Below are 24059 nucleotides of genomic sequence, written 5' to 3' on the forward strand. Positions count from 1 at the left end.
AAGTACAGTCAAGTGATGACTTCGAAACAGGGAAGTGAAAGGAGGAAGATGAATTTTGTTTAGAATTTCAATTATTTGATAAAGATTTTGCATAGTCTTCCATGCTAACCAGTTTACTGTACACCCACTAAATCGTGCCAAAATGTCGGAGACGAAAGTTCCCGGGCTAAATGTCCGCATAACATCTAAAAGCCAGCTGGACAACATCAAGAAGGTTGCAATAACTAAACCCGGACAGCAAGCCTTGTTCTTAGAACTTGACCAGGTAGTGCCCATAACTGATACAGTTTTGATACATTGATTCTATTCTACTTTATACACAAGCCTGCAACCCTCCACACATGTTATTACAAAGTTATCCCATGTATATGCTATCATCTATAACTAAGAATCACAATTCACAAGCTCTTAAAAAAATAGTTTTGTGTCTCCATTAATGGAGTACAACACAGACAAATGTCAACGCTTGAATTCTGTATTAAAGGCAGACATTTTTTTTCTGCTGGGATAGCAAACCCATCACCTCACCGACATATGTCCCAATATGCATGGAAAACTTCATCATTTTAAAATTCAATGTGGATCCCCCTGTTATTATTTGCAGATCTTTTTATCAAAATTCATGAAGATAATACCTAAAATAAAACACAGAAGATAGTTAACTGTTTGACATTATAAAGCTTCTTTTTCTCCTAGAATCGCCCTTTGGCTGGTATCATTCAGGATATCTGTGAAAAGTAAGTGCATTTGTAAAAACTGTTAAGATTTGTAAATATCAGTAAGTAGGTATTAAAGTATACTGAAAAAGACATCTTTCATTTCATTAATAGAAATTTTAAATTTCTGAATGCAAATACTTCTTAATTAATAGTAATGTAAAATAAACGTTACAAAAGCTCTGTGCTTCTTTTTCTAAAATTAATCTCTTTGCTTTATACATAAAAAATGTACTATGTTTCGTTTGTGAATTAAAAAAAAAGTTATATTCTGTAGAAAAAATAAATATCTTTGTTATGGTCTTTTGTGGGATTGCAATGAATTTTCAAGTCAATATCAGCATCTCTCTTCTAGATGGGGAATCATGCAGCCAGAAGAATATGCTATACAGTTCTCAGACAGCAATAAACAGCAGATATACATAACAGAGAGGGTATGACACACATCTCTTTTGAAAATATTAGTACTGAAAGATCTACGTTATCATAAAATGTTAAAAATTGCTGAAACAGAATCAGGTTAATATTATTCTAATGTAATCTGCGATTTTGATGTGAAATTTTTTCTTGTAGAGTCGACTAGACATCAGTAATGGGGATGTACTAGTCTTATCCCCCTCTCCTGTAAGTACTTATGTTACAGCTCTATAGCTCTCCTGTAAGTACTTATGTTACAGCTCTATAGCTCTTCTGTAAACAGTTTTCTATTTACTCTAGAATATGTATCAGTTAATCTGTAGTAAAATTGATTACTGTTACTGAACATGCAGAATGATACAGATTGCATGGTTTAAGTATATAGTTGAAGGATGAATGAATTGAGGAGTAATTTCTGACCAGCATTTCTTGACAATGTGAGTTTATCTGACATGGTCTGTTTTCAGGCTAAAACCGCCAAAGAAGTGTACACAACCTTAAAGGAGGGCAAGCCAGAGGAGAAGATGGGAGCGATGGAGAAGCTGAGCAGACTGTCAGCAGACATTACCTTTGCCATGGAGTTCATCACCAATGAAGGCCTCGACCTCATCAAGCAGTTTGTCCGGGATTCCAAGTTGTAAGTTCACTTGGGGTAATGGCTTGATTTGATTGATGTGGCCTATAAATACTTTTTACCCCTAAAACATTGATACTGTTCTAACAGGACTTAGTGTCCCTAAATTTTACTCATGAAACAATGTAATAATGTAACAGGTAAGGATCCTAATACATATATGTGTGTATCTTTCAAGAGATATAACATATTAGTATAAATTGTCGCCTACAATAAAGCGCTTTCACAAGCATCAGACATTTTCAACATCATGCATTAATTAGTTAAAATTTAAATAAAGAAATGCGAATTATACAATTACCAGGTTAAAAAAGTTTCATTATCTTACATGACATCATTGAAATCTTCAGGTTTTATTACGGATATATAGGAAGATAGTAAGTATGCAGCAAAAAGTTGGATATTTGACTATTTGAACCACTTTAAACCAAAGAAATCTGGTTAAAATTATGTTTTACAGGCATTGTAGTACACGTTTACATTGAATTAATTTTGGTTTAATGTGGTCTATGTACTGAAAATAAGACAAATATTTCAATACGTGACTTTTCTAATAAATTCATGTATATAGCCACATATATTGAAAAGACAGTCAATGAATTTGTTATATGTGTGGCCTAACGGTAACACGTAGGTCTTTTCAATTTTGCAGTCGCTGGATCGATCCAACCAAGTAGTTAATATTTTTTTCTTTTCTGACACATAAAGCATGATAAGAATTGAAAGTGTATACTTTGGTACATGTATTTACGATATTACATGTATAATCGTATTTATATCACTCTGTATTTTCAAAATTCTCTTGTATAAGTTTGAGTACCGGAATGAGTACACTCAATATCAACAGATCTTTTCAATAACACAACACTCTATTTACACATACATGCATTGTACAATGTATTTGCTAGAAGTTATCATGGTTCAGAATATCAACTGACTTTATTCACAGAGTTATATTTATTCATTTTTCGATGCAGGTTTCCTGAACTTATGGCAAATCAGTGGTCACAAACACCATTATAAAATCAGTACTTAGGTTTCGAAAATCATATTGCTACAAACATGGATGTAAGCGAAATAATGGGAAAAGGCGCTTAACCTCATTTGATTCATAAGTATCGAAAACACTCTAGCTGGTAAAACGACTGACTAACACTTTAAAGATTAAGTTATTTATATGAAGTGAAGCCATAAGGAAAAAAAAAAGCTAAATCATACTTTTTACATGTATTTGTGTACTGTATCGTTGATGTTTGCCATTTTTGCGTTTCAGCCACGGAGAACCCATGGCGTATCTACTGAAGTCCTTCGTTAATCTGATGGAGCACGGTGTGGTATCATGGGATACAATAGAACCAGAATTCACAAAAAAGGTAGCCTTCTCTCCTTCATCATGGTTCTCTGTATTGCAAAAGTGGAAACAGACAAACAAGAGTTTGAGAAATCAAGAGTAAATTTGCTTAGTTATATGGGGAAAAAAATCATGACCTTAGACTCACTTCGAGGGATCAAGAACTTCAAGCAATTGAAGTTTGAGCCTTCAAGAGTTACCTGTACATGTAAAATTTATTTTGAATTCAGATTCCAGCAATCAGTCTTTGCATTATCCTTACATAGTTAATAAGATCAATTTCAATTTTTTATTGTAGGTTACAGACTATGTTTCAAGCCCAAAACATGGAAACAAAATTATTCAGCCCTCATTAGAAATTCTAGAATCAGTCATCCTTAATAGGTGAGTCTTCGTTTTCTATTCCTGGACCAGTCATACTGTGGAATCATTAGAATTTGTTGTGGTTCAATTTTCGTGGTATTTGTGAGTAGCCCTCCCCCACGAATTTACTTCCTCAACGAAAACAAATTGAGAAAAATTCTTTCTCACTGAAACTATAAACCGACACATCCACAAAATTACATCCCCATAATAAAGTTAAAAAAAAAAAACACAATCCAAAAAATTGGCCCTAACAAAGGACTATATATGTGACATGGGCCTAATATGGCCCCTAAAATGAACATCATCATTTTACTGTTATTCTTTGGTTCTTTAGTACAGATATACTTGTGAATTTTTTTCATAATTTTTATTTTGATCTAGATGCCTAAAATTTTGAAAATGATATTACAAAGTTAACCTTTTCCCGCCATTTACGCATTTTTGGCATAAAACAGCTTTTTTTCCAAGCAGTTTTTCTTTCAGAAAACAACAAGCGATTGCTTGAATAAACCAAATATTTTGATGAAAGATGTTTCTATCCAAGACTTATAAGTAACAAAAAGTTTGTTTTTGTTCAAAGAGTTGCTCTAGATTTCCTATTCAAAAAATTATAAGAAAAATATATGATTTTCAATTACAAAAATAGGGTCACTTTTTACGTCATATACTGCCAGTAAGTGCAAATAAATCAATAAATATGTGAAAAACATATAATATATCAACTATTCTAAAAAATGATATAACAATTTAATGTATCTAAAATACTTTCAAAATTGGCAAATAATGGGGGCTAAATTTGACTCTTATCATATAAATTATAGTTCTTTATTAAATAATTCTACAGTACATACTAGATAATCTAGCAGTTCTCCAATCTATTGTATGTAATGTCAGGTCCCCAATCTATTGTATGCTCTGTCAGGTCCCCAATCTATTGTATGTTATGTCAGTTCTCCAATCTATTGTATGTTATGTCAGTTCTCCAATCTATTGTATGTTATGTCAGGTCCCCAATCTATTGTATGTTATGTCAGTTCTCCAATCTATTGTATGTTATGTCAGGTCTCCAATCTATTGTATGTTATGTCAGGTCCCCAATCTATTGTATGTTATGTCAGGTCCCCAATCTATTGTATGTAATGTCAGGTCCCAAATCTATTGTATGTTATGTCAGGTCCCCAATCTATTGTATGTTATGTCAGTTCTCCAATCTATTGTATGTAATGTCAGGTCCCCAATCTGTTGTATGTAATGCCAGTTCTCCAATCTATTGTATGTTATGTCAGGTCCCCAATCTATTGTATGTTATGTCAGGTCCCCAATCTATTGTATGTTATGTCAGGTTCCCAATCTATTGTATGTTATGTCAGTTCTCCAATTTATTGTATGTTATGTCAGGTCCCCAATCTATTGTATGTAATGTCAGGTCCCCAATCTATTGTATGTAATGTCAGGTCCCCAATCTATTGTATGTTATGTCAGTTCTCCAATCTATTGTATGTTATGTCAGGTCTCCAATTTATGGATGTTATGTCAGTTCTCCAATCTATTGTATGTAATGTCAGGTCCCTAATCTATTGTATGTTATGTCAGGTTCCCAATCTATTGTATGTTATGTCAGTTCTCCAATCTATTGTATGTTATGTCAGTTCTCCAATCTATTGTATGTTATGTCAGGTCCCCAATCTATTGTATGTTATGTCAGTTCTCCAATCTATTGTATGTTATGTCACGTCCCCAATGTATTGTATGTTATGTCAGGTCCCCAATCTATTGTATGTAATGTCAGGTCCCCAATCTTTTGTATGTAATGTCAGGTCCCCAATCTATTGTATGTAATGTCAGGTCCCCAATCTATTGTATGTTATGTCAGGTCCCCAATCTATTGTATGTAATGTCAGGTCTCCAATTTATTGTATGGAATGTCAGTTCTCCAATCTATTGTATGTTATGTCAGTTCCCCAATCTATTGTATGTTATGTCAGGTCCCCAATGTATTGTATGTTATGTCAGGTCCCCAATCTATTGTATGTAATGTCAGGTCCCCAATCTATTGTATGTAATGTCAGGTCCCCAATCTATTGTATGTTATGTCAGTTCTCCAATCTATTGTATGTTATGTCAGGTCTCCAATTTATGGATGTTATGTCAGTTCTCCAATCTATTGTATGTAATGTCAGGTCCCTAATCTATTGTATGTTATGTCAGGTTCCCAATCTATTGTATGTTATGTCAGTTCTCCAATCTATTGTATGTTATGTCAGTTCTCCAATCTATTGTATGTTATGTCAGGTCCCCAATCTATTGTATGTTATGTCAGTTCTCCAATCTATTGTATGTTATGTCACGTCCCCAATGTATTGTATGTTATGTCAGGTCCCCAATCTATTGTATGTAATGTCAGGTCCCCAATCTTTTGTATGTAATGTCAGGTCCCCAATCTATTGTATGTAATGTCAGGTCCCCAATCTATTGTATGTTATGTCAGGTCCCCAATCTATTGTATGTAATGTCAGGTCTCCAATTTATTGTATGGAATGTCAGTTCTCCAATCTATTGTATGTTATGTCAGTTCCCCAATCTATTGTATGTTATGTCAGGTCCCCAATGTATTGTATGTTATGTCAGGTCCCCAATCTATTGTATGTAATGTCAGGTCCCCAATCTATTGTATGTAATGTCAGGTCCCCAATCTATTGTATGTTATGTCAGGTCCCCAATCTATTGTATGTAATGTCAGGTCCCCAATCTATTGTATGTAATGTCAGGTCCCTAATCTATTGTATGTAATGTCAGGTCCCCAATCTATTGTATGTTATATCAGGTCCCCAATCTATTGTATGTTATGTCAGGTCTCCAATTTATTGTATGGAATGTCAGTTCTCCAATCTATTGTATGTTATGTCAGTTCCCCAATCTATTGTATGTTATGTCAGGTCCCCAATGTATTGTATGTTATGTCAGGTCCCCAATCTATTGTATGTAATGTCAGGTCCCCAATCTATTGTATGTTATGTCAGTTCTCCAATCTATTGTATGTAATGTCAGGTCCCCAATCTATTGTATGTTATGTCAGGTCCCCAATCTATTGTATGTTATGTCAGGTCCTTAATTGTATAATGTTTCAGGTTGTAAATCTAAAAATCTAAATCTAATTGAAAACTGAATGTTTGGAATGTCCCAAATCAAGTGGATGTTTTTTTTAGGTCTGTAACTTACTGCCCCTGCATATCATGCATATGTTACTAAATGTTGTGTAAGGCCCCGAAATAATATTTATGGATTTCTGTATTTTATTTTATTTTTTACATCTTTACAAGGGGATTATGGTCATTTTATAGTTAATAAAAATAAAGATAAATTTGGTGAATTTATTTCCTTAATTGAGCTATTTATAGAGCAAATACTTGTACTTGTATAGCCTTTTTAAAAAGTGAGATAAATGCATACACTACTGGTACTTTCATTTCATCAATTTTTGTTGGGATCAGTTTTCGTGGATTAAGTAGAAAGGATTCAAGGTAACTTCAACTTGTGGCCAATGATCCAATCAATACAACTTGTTATTAGATTGCTCTTCTATGAACATTATACATCATGGATCAACTCAACAACAAAATCCATGCTATTCAATAAATATTGATGAAATCACAGTACATAAGGAATAAGGAATCATTCTTTGAGTATTATGAGGTGATCATTTCGGTCGGGGCGTGATCAAATCCAATAAAGCACGAAGGGCTTTATGATAGATTTGATCACGCTACGACTAAAATGATCACCTCATAATATTCAAAGAATGATTCCTTATTACTTATATTTATATAATTTTAAGCCCATCGTCCGATTAAATATTTAGATATAAATAAGCAAACCCCGCTGGCGCCTCAATTTGGCGTCATTTGTATTATGAGTTATAATATAATACAAAATCGATACGTTGTGTTATCACAGGCAAAGACACTGGAAAATGTAAATATATGTATATAAAACCTATGGTTCAGAAATGTTAATATGTTTTGTTTTTCTGGTTGATGCATACATTTATGTCTGAATTATATCATAATGATATAAAAATTGATTTTGGAAGGAGCTGATCTTAATGTAACTAAGTATAAACAATCATAATGATGCCCTTAATGTCTGGTTTTTGTTGCAGTACTCAGCTATCCAAGCACAAAGAAGTGGAGCAACAGGTGACGCCGGAGAAGATCAACTGTCACCTGAATACGTGAGTCATGTTCACTTCTGTCTGTCATGTATATCAACATTTATTAGCTTCAGTTTAGTCTCTACAGTGAAGGTGGTATAGATGGTTCTCTTGTTTTCCAGTTTTTAAGTATTGTTTGCAATTTTTCCTACAAAAAAGTCACTTTTATCATATTTTTGCTTAATTCAATTATTAAAATGATAAGGCATGTTCATCTCATTTTATTTTATTACTTCTGAATTGCTGATGTTTGTTCATGCTGTGTATGACCTCTGTTACAGTCCAGAACTACAGAAGAATGCTTTAGCCCTCTTAAATGCCTTATTTACTAAAGCTAGTCCAGACAAAAAGAGGGTGGGTGCATTTTCTGTACAGTAACTTTTATTTTTTCCATTTTATGTGCTTCAAAGTGTACACACATTGTAAATGTATTCAATGAAAAGTTAAACATTGAAGCAAAGTAAGAGTTTTCCCCCTTTGAACAGAACTACAACTGCTACTTTATATTATGATAAATAAAAAATGTGCAATGTTTTTTCTTTCCATTGTAGAAAATCAATGCCAGCATTCAGAACAAGGCCTTCAGGAATGTCCTAGTGACAGTAAGTGCCTTGATTATACATCTGCCTAACTTAAAATAAAATGTCCTTTGTTCATTGTCAGAAATCTGACTTTTCTTTTTCATGTGTGTTTCATCAAGATATGATCAGTGAGAATACATCAGCCCAACTGTAAAGTAAAATGTTTTATTGTTCATTGTCAAAAGTCTGCCACCTCTCTTTAAGATTCTTCTCTTTTTCCTTTGTGTTTCATCAAAATATGAACAACCTGTTTATACTTGATTTTGTTTCTTTAAAATCACAACTTCTGTGCATGTTCTTCAACAGTTATATGTTACCAGTTGACACATTTAATGGACAATTTCTCTTGGACCCGGTTTTTTTTTTTTCATAGTGAACAACATTAACACTCCGTCAAATTTTTCACACAAGCCCATTTAGATTTCATTGTTGAATTTCTCTTGCCTCGATCTTATCCAGGTTTCTTTAGAGGTGTGGAATCGCGAATGGAACGCGGCAAATAATGCCAAACAGGCAGGTCTTTGGCGTACGACAGGAGTTCACTCAAACCACTGCAACAGAGTCAGCCTCACACAATAGAACATGTCTGGTCATGATGAATGATTACATATACCATAAGTAGCAAACATTTTAATTTACCTTCTTTGACAACACCTTTATTGTCTTTTAACTTGTTTTGGTGTTTTGATTTACGTAGAAAAAAACAACAAAACATTATCATGTTCTGAGACTGTATGCAGAACTTTAATTTTTGTCCAAAACGTTGATGGTACTTCATATCTTGACCAGGCTGTTGAGCTGAGGCAGTGGTTTGGTGTGAACTCTCTGTGGAGCCTCGGTGTGCTTTGAGTAGAATTTGTCTGTGTGACTTGCATGATTACCTCATTGTATGTTGTGTTCCTGTGTTGTAGTAGAGCTCAAGAAAGAATTCTGTGTTCTTATTTTCCGTGTGATTATATTAGCTGCTTTTGTACAGGCGGATTTTGTATTTTCATTAATCAAATATTAAACAGAGGCAAAGAGTAGCACAAACTGTATATCCCTTTAAGGTCATTAGTTCAAATCCAGTGTGCACGATTTTGATTTCTGGTTGTTGTGTTTATTTTTGCACAATTGTTTTGCACGTTTGCTTTTTTTCATTCAAGTGAAAAGATGATTATTTACACTTATCCAGTGTTTTAAACTCGTCAAAAAATCAGCTAGACACTCAGGGCTGACAGCTAGTATAAGTTGTCAGCCCTGTTAAAATTCAACTAGCCTGAAGAAAAAAGTGACATTTGTGTAATTTTTCCATTTGCATGTTAAAAATTCAAAAATCTATTTTTTCGATTTTGTTTCATCATAAACCGATATTATATACCCTTGGCTAAAAAAATATCCATGTCCAGTTGGGCGCTCTTACAACCAAATTTGTTCACCCGTGCTAAAAGTTATGCGTCTCGGGCGGTTGGGCAGACGGTTATTTCAAACACTGACTTATCATCTAATAGTACTCAGTTGTTTGTAGATGTTAATTAATATATTGTTGATGATATTATGAATTGAACCAGTCATGGGATTATAGACTTAATCTGTCCCTGACCAAATGATAAGAATGTAGCTCTGAACCAGTTACTGGTACATGTATATACATGTATATCTGATCAAGTTCTAAATGGGATGTTCTTACATTTTTAAATCAAACATCTAAAGGAGTGTGGAACTTTTATGAGAAATGAAACAAAAAGTTTGAACCTAGCAATTACTGGTAACATGATCACGGAACAGGTATTCTTTTATGTACTAAAATAAAACAAAGATTAAGGACCTTACATATAAAACAAGGAACATTTGGTCTTAGCATGAGATGGGATCCTTACATGAAAAAATGAAGCAAGGATCATAGAGGGTTGAGGTCCCTACATGTAAAATGAAACATGGATAAAGGGATGACTTCCCTACATGTAAAATTAAGGAAGGATAGAGGGATGATGTCCCTACATGTAAAATACATGTAATACAAGGATAGAGGGTTGAGGCCCCTACATGTAAAATGATACAAGGATAGAGGGATGAGGTCCCTGCATGTGAAATACTTGTAATACAAGGATAGAGAGGTGAGGCCCCTACAGGTAAAATGATACAAGGATAGAGGGCCCCTACATGTAAAATGATACAAGGGTAGAGGGATGAGGCCCCTACATGTAAAATGAGAGAAGGGCAGAGGGATGAGGTCCCTATATGTTAAATTAAGCAAGGAGAGAGATGAGGTCCCTACATGTAAAATGATGCAATGATAGAGAGATATGGTCCTCACATCCAAAATGAAAGTAGGGTAGAGAGATGAGTCCCTACATGTAAAATGAAGGAAGGATAGAGGGATGATGTCCCTACATGTGAAATACATGTAATACAAGGATAGAGGGTTGAGGCCCCTACATGTAAAATGATACAAGGATAGAGGATTGAGGCCCCTACATGTAAAATGATACAAGGATAGAGGGATGATGTCCCTACATGTGAAATACATAACACAATCCAAATCAAAAAGGGAAAATCAAAATTCCTTTTTTTTGACCCTGTTTTTCATATCTGCATCCATATACACCCCTTTTTGCCAAAAATAAGCCTTTACAAGTCAAAGTTGATGGAATTTTCCTGAGTCATTGACATTTAAATGCATTACACAGACATTTAAAATGAGTAACGTTCCTCTTATTCTTAAAAAAACTTATGAAGCATCAGAGGAACGTTCCTCTTTACCTAAACTAAAATCTCTACACTTCATCTGAGGAACGTTCCTCTTTTCACTTCAACAGAAATCTTCACAAAGAATATGAGGAACGTTCCTCTTTTCACTTCAACAGAAATCTTCACAAAGAATCTGAGGAACGTTCCTCTTTTCACTTCAACAGAAATCTTCACAAAGAATCTGAGGAACGTTCCTCTTTTCACTTCAACAGAAATCTTCACAAAGAATCTGAGGAACGTTCCTCTTTTGACTTCAACAGAAATCTTCACAAAGAATCTGAGGAACATTCCTCTTTTCACTTCAACAGAAATCTTTATTAGAACATTTTACTCTGCATTTGTGTTTTACGACATTAAAACTATTTCCTTTAAGTATTGTGCAATACTCTGTGCAGAGGGCGCAAAATTGTAAACCCGCGACTGACCTTAAATTTATTGTTTCTATACCCCCCGCAAACAAAGTTTGGGGGGTATATAAGAATCACCTTGTCCGTCCGTCCGTCCGAATATCCGTCTGTTCATCTTCTGTGCAATTGGATTTAAAAATGTTTTGCTTAAATTAATTGTAAATAATTGATGTGCGATTGTCAACATTTTACTGGAAAATCCTGATTTTATTTTTAATATCTATCATGATGCAAATTGATTTGTTATACTTTCATGTTAAATACTGAAATCTGATTGGTTAAGACGCAGTTCATAATCCGTTCTATTACCCTCAGCGTTAGCAACGCACTTAGCAACGGGTAACATTAAAAATGTTACATGTGCGAAAATCATGCGCGTACGGTTCGCCGTAGAATTCACGTTATTACTATCTAAAAGCAGTGATGTTTTCTTTAAAATTAAGACATTCAGTATAACAAAATAAATAGTGCCTGTTTGGGAGGATAACAGTTGAAATTGACACCCCTCGAAAACCATTGTCAACCTCCGCTTCGCGTCGGTTGACAATGGTTTCCTCGGGGTGTCAATTTCAACTGTTACCCTCCCAAACAGGCACTATTTATATAATGATACATTGCGGTGATTATTATTGCAGGGATGATTTTCACCCCTATTGCACATGTAGCTAATAAGCACAATTGAAATTTAGAAGACATGCTAATTATGTCACTTATTAAATAACTTGTTTAACAAGTGTGCAAAATTACTCCTGATGATAGCGGGTTTGCCGCCCATAATTTAACAATTTTAAATATAAAATCAAAAACTTTGTGTCAAGCTGCTGAAACAACAATATGATGTTGGTTAAGTAATATAAGGACTGATGAAAAAGGGTGCACACACACACACACACACCGTAAACTCGAGGTCACAACTCTAAGCACATTATGAGCACTCAGTTGGAGCGCAGTCATTTGTTCGTCAAAGTTTGTAGGAATGCAGTTACACGCCGCAGGAGCTGAGTAGAAATCCCTTGGTCAACTGTCACATTTTTATCTTGTAAAAATTTAAAATACAACTGTACAATGTTTTTGAATTTCCCAGCGAACCCACAGCAATTCCAGAAATATAACAGTATCGTGAAACTCTGGGGGAATGCAATCTGGTGTGACAGGACCTAAGCTTTGAGAAAACAATCAGGTTACCAGAAATTTGCATTTGTCATATTCTTTGAGCTGGATGATAGTAACAAACATGAGTAAAAGGATGTAAATTTTGAATTACAGTTCTCATATGAAATGCAATCATTATATTAATATATATGTCAATTATATCTTACACTAGCTAACAATTACCCCCACCCCCTTCCTAATAAAATCACAACATACACAAGCTATAATTCAATAGTGTACTCGTAGTTTAGATAAATCTACAAATCTACCTCTGGTATTAGTAGGATATTTTAGGTAAAAAAAAAAACCAACTCACTTTTTGGCTTTCTTGAAGTACCTCATGTTTATCAACTAGAAAATATCTAATATCAAAATACTCCAGTATATTCTGTAAATAACTTCTCAGCATGCATGGTCAATAGAAATGTCATGACCTAAAGCCCATATTCCTCTGCTACATTTGGTTTGCTAATGTCACCGCCGGCCATTCATGCACATGCTAAGGTCCTCTATCAGATGTCAATCACTAACTGGATGCTGATAAGATGTTCGGGGTGTGCTAATAATAGTAACTGTGTGAAATTTGAGAGCTTTCAACAGCAGATCACTGCTTAAGGAACAGATGCAAAATGTGGTTGCAAATTTAATTTAAGATCAACGCTGCATGTGTACTTTATGAAGCAGAACAGAAATATTGTTTGGAAATTGCAGTTGCAAACTTCGCAGGATGCTTGCATCAAGGTAATAAATACTTTTATTATATCCAAACGTTTAAAATACATAACTGAGTTTCTTTTGCTCTTCTGCATTTACTACAATCAAGGTAATTGCAAATCTAATAAAAGCATTTAGATTAAATTGATACAAAATTCTTGATTATCTGATATTTAAAAAAATTATTGTAATCATCAAATTTTGAAAATGATGTGCAAAATTAAAATATAATCATAATACAATGTAATGTTATAGGTGATGATGATTGGCAGTGACAAAATATTTTGCCTTGTGGATTTTGGTTTGAAATCACTGCATTTGAATTGTTTGCTGGTCTGGTGGATGGGTAGCATTAATTTGGACAGAGCTTGATCGAGATGAAAGATGCTTGAAGATTAAGGTTTGTTATTCTTAATTTAAAATTAATCTCACACTATAGCTGTCCTTCTAGGACTAATACTCCCACAAGGCTCTTTTGAAACAGAGTAATCGGCTAGCCACTTCTCATTTTACAGGTTATCAATTTCCCCTACAAATGCCTATCAATACCATTGCTAGGAAATTGGCCCTCTTGGGACAAATGAATTCAGTAACACTATAAACTCCATTTACATGATGTGAGTTTTAAATCTTTCAAATCAGACTTTGTAAATAGGAAAATCATAAACAGATATTAGGTCATATGGAATAGGAACATGCTCTATTTAAGAAAAAGTTAAATATTAAATATATGATTAATCTGCCGAAATGAATTATCACACAATTGCAACCTGTACAAATGTGAAAGGATTAATCTAATGAGTGCACAGGGGCCCATTTCACAAAGCAAAATTAATTAAGACTTAAAGTTATATCTTAGGAAAGAACTTTTTCCATAAAGTTCATTACTTATTATGAATTTTAACTTTAAGACAGGTAAATTGATGTTTTAGGAACAAACTTAACATGGTGAATGTTTATATTATATTGAAATGAATTATATGCACATTTAAGTTGAACAAAAATACTAGATAACGGGTATCATTAAGACTTTTTCACTTTACTTCTAATTTATTTAAACATGTTTTATTGAAAAAATTCAATAGGATTGGACAACAGGCATAGCTAGCCTATGTATGTCCTCTCCTTGTAATATATTCACTTTACTTCTAAACTGAAAACATTAGAACTATCAAATTATACATATATTTCTTCAATTAATTTCTTTGGTGTAGACTTTTAATTTTTACAATTGTTTTAGATTATCTGGTTGCACGCGCAGATGGATAGCGGGTATAAAGCTATAGCTAGTGCACTGATGATAATTAAGTTATTCATGCCTGAGAATTACTGATATCTTAAAAAGGAATAAATACTACATAAATACTCAATTAAAGAATGACTGGATGATTTGTCCTATCCCTCCACAAAATTAGCTTTTCTTTTAGGGGAGAAATGTTAGGTGTTCTCTTCATCTTATTTTTTTTTGTCGGGGAAGGGAGTAGGGGGTAGGAGTTACCGCAAATTAAGTGATTTGGGAATATTGATGCTAAATCATCCATGAGAATGCTGTTTCATTCAGAAATTTTTGCCTTTTATCCTCACTTCTTCTATCAGTCAATATGCATTTATTTGCAGCGTTTTCTTTTTTAAAAAAACACCCTATTTTTAAATCAACCCTTTTAAGCAGGCACGTAGCATCAGGATGTAAAGAGTGGGGGGGACCCCCCCCCCCCCCCCCTTAACTTTTTCTCACAGAAAACAATTTTCTTAAATTTACATATCAAAAAGTGAATAAACATGGAGTCCCCCCCCCCCCCCATTTTTTTGGGAGCATGTACAAAATTGAAGAGAATTTTGATGAAACAAACATCAAGTCCTTAGTATAACAAGTCAGAATTTATGATGAGCAAATATTCTGAATAATTTATGCTTCTAAATTTCAAACAAAAATAAGTTTGATTAAGCTCATCAAGCTTATTTACTGAATCTAGTATTCCCTTGCTGCAACATTAAATTGATAGGATGAACAGAATCTGAATTATACAGCTTTCTTGTTTGACATGGTTAATAATTCCTGCTTTATTTAAGTGATGCAAATTCCATCTGCTCAGCTGTCTGGCTTAAAACCAATAATTTAGAGCTGTGAACCATTCTCATACTCACAAGAATGACCGGCCCCGATAACAATAGCTTTGGGATTTGATGTGAAGTGTTAAGATCTGTCGCCATCCAAAAAAAATAATGCAATAATACCAATGTGTTTTAAGATTAGAGCAGAAATTCAAGAGTATATTGATGTTTGGTAGATTCAAATCAAATTCATGCTTAAGTATCCTGCTTGGATTCCGTAAATGTTTAAACGTATTTAGGTATATAGGTATTTATATCTGAAGAGAAATATTTGTTGTACAAATATCTCTCTCTCTCTTTCTCTTGTGCTACATCTCTCTAATTTCTCTCTCTCTTTCAAGTTAAGCAGTGAAAAACTTATGTGACCTTTAATATACTGGGTATTTCTTCTTAAAGAATGTCAATACCTAAATGTATGTTTGAGAATTTGTGTGTTATCAACAAAAATAAGCATTACCACCAGATCTTCATTATGAAATGAAATAACAGGAAGTTATTTAGCGATGATGAGTTTTAATGCAAATATCTATTATACATAGATTCTATAGAAGATCTGGACATCCCCCCTGGGAGGAAATCAATCAGGCCACAGAAAAGTTCAAAAGCCATCCAGCCAGTTACACAGTATGAACAGAAGATAAACAGAACAGAAGATAAACCTTGATTCATGTCAACCATGCATCGAAGACCGAATTAAGTGAAAGTGCTTTCTGGAAAATGCAGCTCTACTTGGGAACTCCATCCTGAATTTGATGGATGCGAGTTTTATGTTTTTAGTAATTATAAAATCATATGCACTGAGACAATTATTAATATAGTTAAATTTTTAATTATATAAACATCTAATCCAATTACAAACTAAACTTGATATTTAATATAAAAAGAAATATTAATAAATTGGTATTCTTAATTACATGCCTATGTATGTCTAAACTGTTATTTTGAATTGTAACCCAAAAATGCCGCGATATAAAATATTAAAAATTCAAACTCTTTTTTACTTTATATCGAGTAATCAACTTAGAAAATTTTAGCTGATCATCATCAGGACTGAGCGATAGTCAAGTACTCGAGTACTTGTTAACATCCTTAATATTTACGTAAAGTATAACATGTTTAAATGCTTATTTAATTTAAGATTACCGGTATTTTGCTTATTGCTGTTTTTACTTTCAATTGGAATATTCTTCAAGTACCATGTAAAGGTTTCAGTTGAAGAGAAAAGAGGAACGTTCCTCAAGATTCCTCGTGAAGATTTCAGTTGTAGTGAAAAGAGGAACGTTCCTCAGATGACTTGTCAAGATTTCTGTTGAAGTGAAAAGAGGAACGTTCCTCAGATGACTTGTCAAGATTTCAGTTGTAGTGAAAAGAGGAACGTTCCTCAGATGACTTGTCAAGATTTCTGTTGAAGTGAAAAGAGGAACGTTCCTCATATTCTTTGTGAAGATTTCTGTTGAAGTGAAAAGAGGGAACGTTCCTCAGATGAAGTGTAGAGATTTTAGTTTAGGTAAAGAGGAACGTTCCTCTGATGCTTCATAAGTTTTTATAAGAATAAGAGGAACGTTACTCATTTTAAATGCCTGTGTAATGCATTCAAATGTCAATGATTCAGGAAAATTCCATAACTTTGACTTATAAAGGCTTATTTTTGGCAAAAAGAGGTGTATATGGATGCAGATATGAAAAACGGGGTCAAAAAAAAGGAATTTTGATTTTCCCTTTTTGATTTGGATTGTGTTACATGTAATACAAGGATAGAGGGTTGAGGCCCCATCATGTAAAATGATACAAGGGTAAAGGGATGAGGTCCCTGTATGTGAAATGAAGGAAGGATAGAGAAATGAGATCCCTACATGTAAAATGAAGCAAAAATAGAGAGATTATATGGTCCCCACATCCAAAATGAAACTATAGGGTAAAGAGAAGAGGTCCATACATGTAAAATAAAGCAACGATAGAGGGATGAGGTCCCTACATGTATAATGATAGAAGGGTAGAGGGATGAGGTCCCCACAAATATAAAATGAAGCAATGATAGAGAGATATGGTCCCCACATCCAAAATGAAAGTAGGGTAGAGAGATGAGTCCCTACATGTAAAATGAAGCAAGGAATATAGAGATGAGGTCCCTACATGTAAAATGAGAGAAGGATAGAGGGATGAGGTCCTTACAGGTAAAATTAAACATAGATTGATAGATGAGGTCTGTTCATTTAAAATGAAGGAAGGATAGAGAGATAAGGTCCCTACATGCGAAATGAAGCAAGGATAGTAAGAAAAGGTCTTCACATTCAAAATGAAGCAAGAATAAAGAGATGAGGTCCCTTCATGTAAACTGAAGCAAGGATAGAGAGATGGATTCCCTACATGTAAAATGAAGCAAGGATAGAGAAATAAGGTCCCCACATTCAAAATAAAACAAGGATCATAGAGAGATGAAGTCCCTATATGTAAAATCAAACAGGCAAAAAGAGATGAGGTCCCTACATGTAAAATAAAGCAAGGATAGAGGAATGAGTTCCTTACATGTAAAATGAAATAAGGTGAGAGAAGTAAGGTTCTTGCATATAAGATGTAATAAGGCGTGTGAAATTGTAGATTGATGTACATGTATAAGGATGGATGGTTACATGTAAGACAAAGAAAGGAGTCTTTACATGTAAATTGAAACAAGGAGTGTGGACCTTACAACAAAATGAAACAAGGTGTGTTACATCCTCACATATACTAGATGAAACAGTGATTAAAAATCCTTAATTGAAAATGAAACTTAGGAGGGTGAGTCTTAATGATTGGGGTAATGGGGGAGGGATGTCCTTTCTTGTATACATATACAATTTCTGAATTAAAACAAAGGAGATGAACCTCAAAACACAATATACAAAACTTTGGGGACTTTGAAAAGCAAAGGAAGCTGACTCATTATAATTATCAGTTAGGTCCTGAATGACACAAGGAATAATTTTTCTGTATAACATAAAGAATATTATGCTTATCCAAATGACATGTAAATACATACCAAGCTTAGTTCCCTCCACTAAAATGATAAAATTTACCTTGTATGCTTATTGGACAAAAAGCAGCTGATTTCAGACTGTGAGCTCCTGATAATAGTCAGGTTGTTGCAGATCTATGTCCTCACCACTCTAACAATGGAGGCCGAATCACCATTATAAAGTACAGGGTAAACACGACATCTGTGTATGTGGTTGATGTCTCCCATATGTTAAAGATTAACTAAAATTATGCTTATTGTTTTTCACGGCTCCATTTATCAGATGTTGTTGCCTAACCTAAATTTTAACATATATATAATCTGACAGGTATAAAGAGATGAAGAAATGATTGATAAATTTTCTCAGCCTATAGAACAATGGTTGTGAGATTTCTGGAATTCTAGCTGGTGTTTAGACATTCCAAGAACTGAATGCCAAGTGTTAAACAGCTCTCATAGAATCCGCATTAGATCATTTAGATCATTCTATGAAGTGGTTTTAATATTTCACTATTGTAAATTAGTTATAATATATAACATTTGAATTAAGGAGTCTATGAAATAACATTGATTTTGAATAGTTAATTTGAAATGTTTTGATCATTAAAACATTTAAGTTTAGGTGAAAAAAATTATATAACCAGTATAATATTTAATATTATGGGTTGTTTTATAAAATTGAATATAGTTGTTGTATTAAAACACCTAAGTAGGGTATTATGGCTTTTGATTTAATTAGAAATGATATAACATTTAAGATTGTGGTCATGTTATTAAATATAAGTAATATTAATTATACATAATATTAAGTATAAGGGTCAGGATATTTAACATGGGGGAAAATATGATATTTAATTAATGTAAAATTTATGAAAATCTGTAGCATATTACTTGTAGTTCAAGGAGAAAAAATAATATTTTCATAAGAAAAAGAACTGTTTAACAGATTTGATGTAGAATACAACAATAGCTGCAGGAAGCACCTGTTATATGAGAAAGCTGTCAACAATGGATCAACAGATGGTTATGATCAGCCAAGTTGTTTTGACTAAGAACACAAGTGCATCGCAGCTACAATGAACTTACTAGATAAAAATAAATCATAAGGAAGAAGTCTTTTCTTATTTCCCTATTATCAAGATGTAGTCTTTATGACGCCTAGTCACGAAATCTTTCCTTGATTTAAAACTTGAAATATTTTTCCATTAAAATTTTTGTCATCCCCCTTTTTCCAAAGCTTTTAAAGTATAGACCTTCTGTAATTTAACATAAATTGTATCAATGCATCAAGGTGATGATGACTGTAGCTTCATTGTAGTTTTATAATGTGATCTAAGGATGAAGATGCATCCATCTTAATGCAAATATGCATTAAATGCCAGCTATAGTGCTAAATTTTACATACATGCATTTTAACAATGCCAAATTACAGTCACACATTGAATGAAAAAATCCCACAGTTGTATAATGACCACCGTGCTGTTTGTGAATTTTTAACTGTGGGCTTCATTTACATGATTATATATAGCACTGACTGTAGGGTCAGACGCACCACTGACTGTAGGGTCAGACGCACCGTGTGTTCTGTATGTGTGTCCTGTACTAAGTGGTCTGTAACAGACAGGCAATCAGACCCCGTTATCTGCAGACTCTGATGTCTGGTAGATTAAATTCTATCTAGACCTGATGTTTTATCAGATTCTGGATTCTGGGGAGATTCAGGCCGCTAGGTATCCCATCGGCAATTAACACCTACTGAACTGACTTTTTTGTTTTATACAAACATGAGATTTGAAGAAGCTATTTATAAAAAAAAAATAAGGAGAGCAATTTTTAACTGAGGAAGAAAAGCCCCTGGACGGTGTTGGTTTATCTACACAGGAAGTGTTTATATTCGGAGACTGTTTTAATGACTGCGTATAAGAGTACCTAGGCAGTTGCTGGTCTCTAAGTGGGGCTTCAGTGTATACAATCTGCTGGGAGGAAGGAATTGCTGCAATACCTGTGAACCTGACATGAAGTATACAGCAGATATACACCAGGGTTAACGGCTGGGGGAGACCCTTCTTTGACCACTCTCCTGAGTTCACAGCGGAGGAGGAGAATAATCATCAGCCTTTTGTTAGGTTCCCTCTCACGGACATTAGCCAAAGGAAATGTGGATGAGTGTTGGGGGGATTTTATTGGTGCTGTACTGGTGAATGTGATAATTGACATCAAATGTCACCCTCTATACATCCTGCTGATTCCCATGTAATTATTGTGTATCCAAAGCTATAGACTGTCTCATACCGAGTGTAGCCAAAGCTATAGAGGCTGTCTCATACAGCTCCTGGTTTACATTTAATCATGGATACGTTGCGCTTTGACCGTCATCAGCTCTGGGTAATGTTTGTATATATACAGTGTAGATTTTGTTTGCTTTTTATATATCCAAGACATTTCAGATTTTATATGTTTTAGTGTTCGTTTCCTGTGATACAGTTATTTACTGTTTATAATATAAAGGTACTGGTACAATATGTATTGTTATATCTTTAGCTTTGGGTAGAGCTTGTGTTTTGCATTGAATATGTATATATACATGTACATGTATGTTTAGATGTGTAAATAGAGAAAGATAATTGCATGACGTTAATTAGTTTAAAAAAAATTAAATTTAAAAAATCTAAAAAATTAATTCTTTAAATAGACCTTATAGGGAGAGGAAGTATATAAAAGCATAAATAATGATATTGCTTTATTAACCCCTTCACGGTAACTGTGGTAGTGCTCTTTTGCAGGGCAAAATGACATAATTGGGCGAAATAAGATGTAACGTCAATTGTTTCATTTACGTCATTTAATTATCTACCTACTAAAATTTCAACAAAGTATACCAATTTACCCTGTAAGAGAGCAGTAACGCAGTTATCATACAGGAGTCTATTACAGTTTTAAAGTAAAAATTGTATGTATTCATTAAAAAAAAACCCAGACAATTAACAGTACGTGTTGATAGAATACTGCATCAGACAAAATTTAAGTTAAATTTTTTTTTTTACAATTCAATTTTTTTAAGATTGTGACTTTTTAGACTCACATTTCTATGAATTGTGAACAATTCATTGCTTAACTTCATGAGGAAATGAAATCTATTTTTAATTAATTTATTTCATAGAAGTAAATAAATCTATTTTCAAAGAGGTTTTGTTCATTTTACTCCGTAAAAATATTAATATAGCTTACCATAAGATTGCATACTTGTTTACCAATAAAATTGAAAAATACAGACAAAATATGGAGGAGGTTACCAGCAAACAGGTCTGTGGATGTTGGTATTTTGGTAGACAGCTAGTGGACTAAGAGGTTAAATACTGTAGAATCCTTCTCATATGCAAGTACTTATAATAATGATAATTACGCCGTTTAAATTTGCCTCAGATCTTGAGAAAAATCGCTAATGCTAGATTTTTATCGTAGCTTCATAAAGTTACATCTGGCAGAAAAATAAAAGTTAGATTTTAAGATCAGTGATCAGCGAGGTGTTCTTCAAATTTAATGAAGACATAGATTATAAAGATGCGACTTATTAGGAATCTATTTTACCACATTCACCACATTTATCATCACCATTAGTCTGATTAAAATCAGCCATTCTGATACGTTACGTTCTCAGAACGGCTGATTTTAATCAGTTTGATATCACCATATACTTGATAATCTTGTAATTTGGGGAGTTTTCTGTTTGTAGAATGTGCTGAACACTTCGCGCACCATCGGTTCGGAGATGGGTCACCAGCTGTACTGTCTACAGACCCTGATGTTAAACATGTACGAGACCCGGATGAATACACCGGCTGATCCAGATGATCCAGTTAGTATTTTAAATAAAATTGTGTGAAAAATAGAGAAAAATAATTTTTAAAAATTATGGAAGAATTTGGGTCAATGAAAAAAAATAATTCTCCTTACTACATTTATGGCCATTTTGGTTATTCATTTTGGTTCAAAATAAAGGTGTTCCTGTTGTTTCAGAATGTGCAGAAGCAGATTGACTCGCTGACAAAGATTTGTTTTGATGTGGACAATGAGACAGCACAGTCAGGGAATCGCAAGTCTACCCTCTACAGGAAACTCGGCTTCCAGGTACAACAAAGTCTGGTTCTAACGTCTGTCATCTACCACAATATTTGCAGCTTCTAACCCCAATTGTTCAGATACATTTAGTCATTTTATAGATATAGAGATTTGGTTTGATGTAGTTTTATCTTCATTCTTGTTTCGATAATTCTGTAACCTGCAATGTTGATGATCTAACAACAGTGATATTGGTTTATCAAGGAGGTGCTAATTGGTTTAATTCGCTGCTAAGTGTTAAGTTGTATAATCTTGAAATCTATTCATTCCAACTGTAACTGTTTATTACCACATATATAACCCTATCTTGACAATGTTTATTGGAAATTTCTTTCATTTGAGAGCACAATTTAATTTGTACATGTATATCAAACATACTATATATCTTCCATCTTATGAAGGGTTAACTAAAGGTTTATTTAATCCATGCAATGGTTTAAACTTAACGGTTTACAACCACAAGGTAAACAAATCTCCCTGTTTATTGGAAAGTTCTTTCATTCAAGTGATCAGTTATAGTAATTACAGATATAGTTGACATACTACAGGTTCTCTCTCCTCTCAGGACCAATCAAACCCCGGCAATGACTTCTCCCTGTTATATAGATTCTATACAATGTATTACATTTATCTTCTCTCCTCTCAGGACCAATCAATCCCCAGCAATGACTGCTCCCTGTTATATAGATATTATTATTAATGTACTACATTTATCTTCTCTCATCTCAGGACCAATCAAACCCCGGCAATGACTTCTCCCTGTTATATAGATTCTATACAATGTATTACATTTATCTTCTTTCCTCTCAGGACCAATCAAACCCCGGCAATGACTTCTCCCTGTTATATAGATATTATTAATGTACTACATTTATCTCCTTTCCTCTCAGGACCAATCAAACCCCGGCAATGACTTCTCCCTGAACACACCCCCGGGTCTGCTGGCTCTGGACAACATCTGCTACTTCTCCAACAAGTACCAGGAGAGCTGTGTCAAGGTCAGTCACCCTGTTGTCATGGAGACAAACTCTGGTTGTCATGGAAATAAACCCTGATTTATGAAAGAACTTACATGTACAACATATGCTGAAATTTAAAAATGGCCTTTTTTCATAGACTATTTAATTTTTATAATCTATTCCAGTCTAAACATAAATATAAAAGTTACGACAGTTGTGTGTAAATCGTTTTATATAACTTTAATGAATTGAAAACCAGTTTATAAGCCAGTTAATGTCTTTGACTTTATTGTAAGTTTTTTTAACCACAGCCCTAGTTTGTCAGATGGACACATCTGTACTGTTTCTAACTGTATAGATACATTTTTGCTTTGTCACCTGTAGGTTGTTTTGGAGAACTGCACGAGGGCGGATGAACATGACTGTCCATTTATAAAGGCAAGCATTATGCTAACCAAAACGTTGTGCGAAATTCTGCGGATTGGAGAACCTCGTGAGTAATACCTCGCTTTGTTCTACTGAAAACTTTGCTCACAGAACAATGAGATTAAAGGCAAACACATTTCTGTTAAGAATAATTTTTAGAGGGGGTTTAA

The 24059-nt window shown here is 33.9% G+C and overlaps 1 protein-coding gene across 6 annotated transcripts in view; it reads left to right on the forward strand.

Annotated features, from left to right (window-relative positions):
* The first annotated feature begins 8 nt into the window (after nt 1-8).
* The window catches only part of LOC105325386 (engulfment and cell motility protein 2), a 44505-nt gene continuing 20454 nt past the window's right edge, over nt 9-24059 (forward strand). For 3 of the 6 annotated variants that reach the window (XM_066077970.1, XM_066077971.1, XM_066077972.1), the window contains exons 1-15: nt 9-265; nt 697-737; nt 1072-1150; nt 1290-1340; nt 1601-1770; nt 3041-3140; nt 3417-3502; nt 7644-7715; nt 7976-8048; nt 8246-8296; nt 8735-8788; nt 22119-22241; nt 22403-22513; nt 23395-23502; nt 23848-23956. In XM_066077970.1, the coding sequence (XP_065934042.1) occupies nt 143-265; nt 697-737; nt 1072-1150; nt 1290-1340; nt 1601-1770; nt 3041-3140; nt 3417-3502; nt 7644-7715; nt 7976-8048; nt 8246-8296; nt 8735-8788; nt 22119-22241; nt 22403-22513; nt 23395-23502; nt 23848-23956 (1351 nt within the window). In that variant the 5' untranslated portion in view covers nt 9-142. The remainder of the gene's footprint in view (nt 266-696; nt 738-1071; nt 1151-1289; nt 1341-1600; nt 1771-3040; nt 3141-3416; nt 3503-7643; nt 7716-7975; nt 8049-8245; nt 8297-8734; nt 8789-22118; nt 22242-22402; nt 22514-23394; nt 23503-23847; nt 23957-24059) is intronic. The other 3 variants (XM_066077973.1, XM_066077975.1, XM_066077974.1) reach the window with 3 other exon arrangements.

The sequence above is a fragment of the Magallana gigas genome, chromosome 3 (assembly GCF_963853765.1).
Source record: "Magallana gigas chromosome 3, xbMagGiga1.1, whole genome shotgun sequence".
Taxonomy (NCBI): Eukaryota; Metazoa; Mollusca; class Bivalvia; order Ostreida; family Ostreidae; genus Magallana; species Magallana gigas.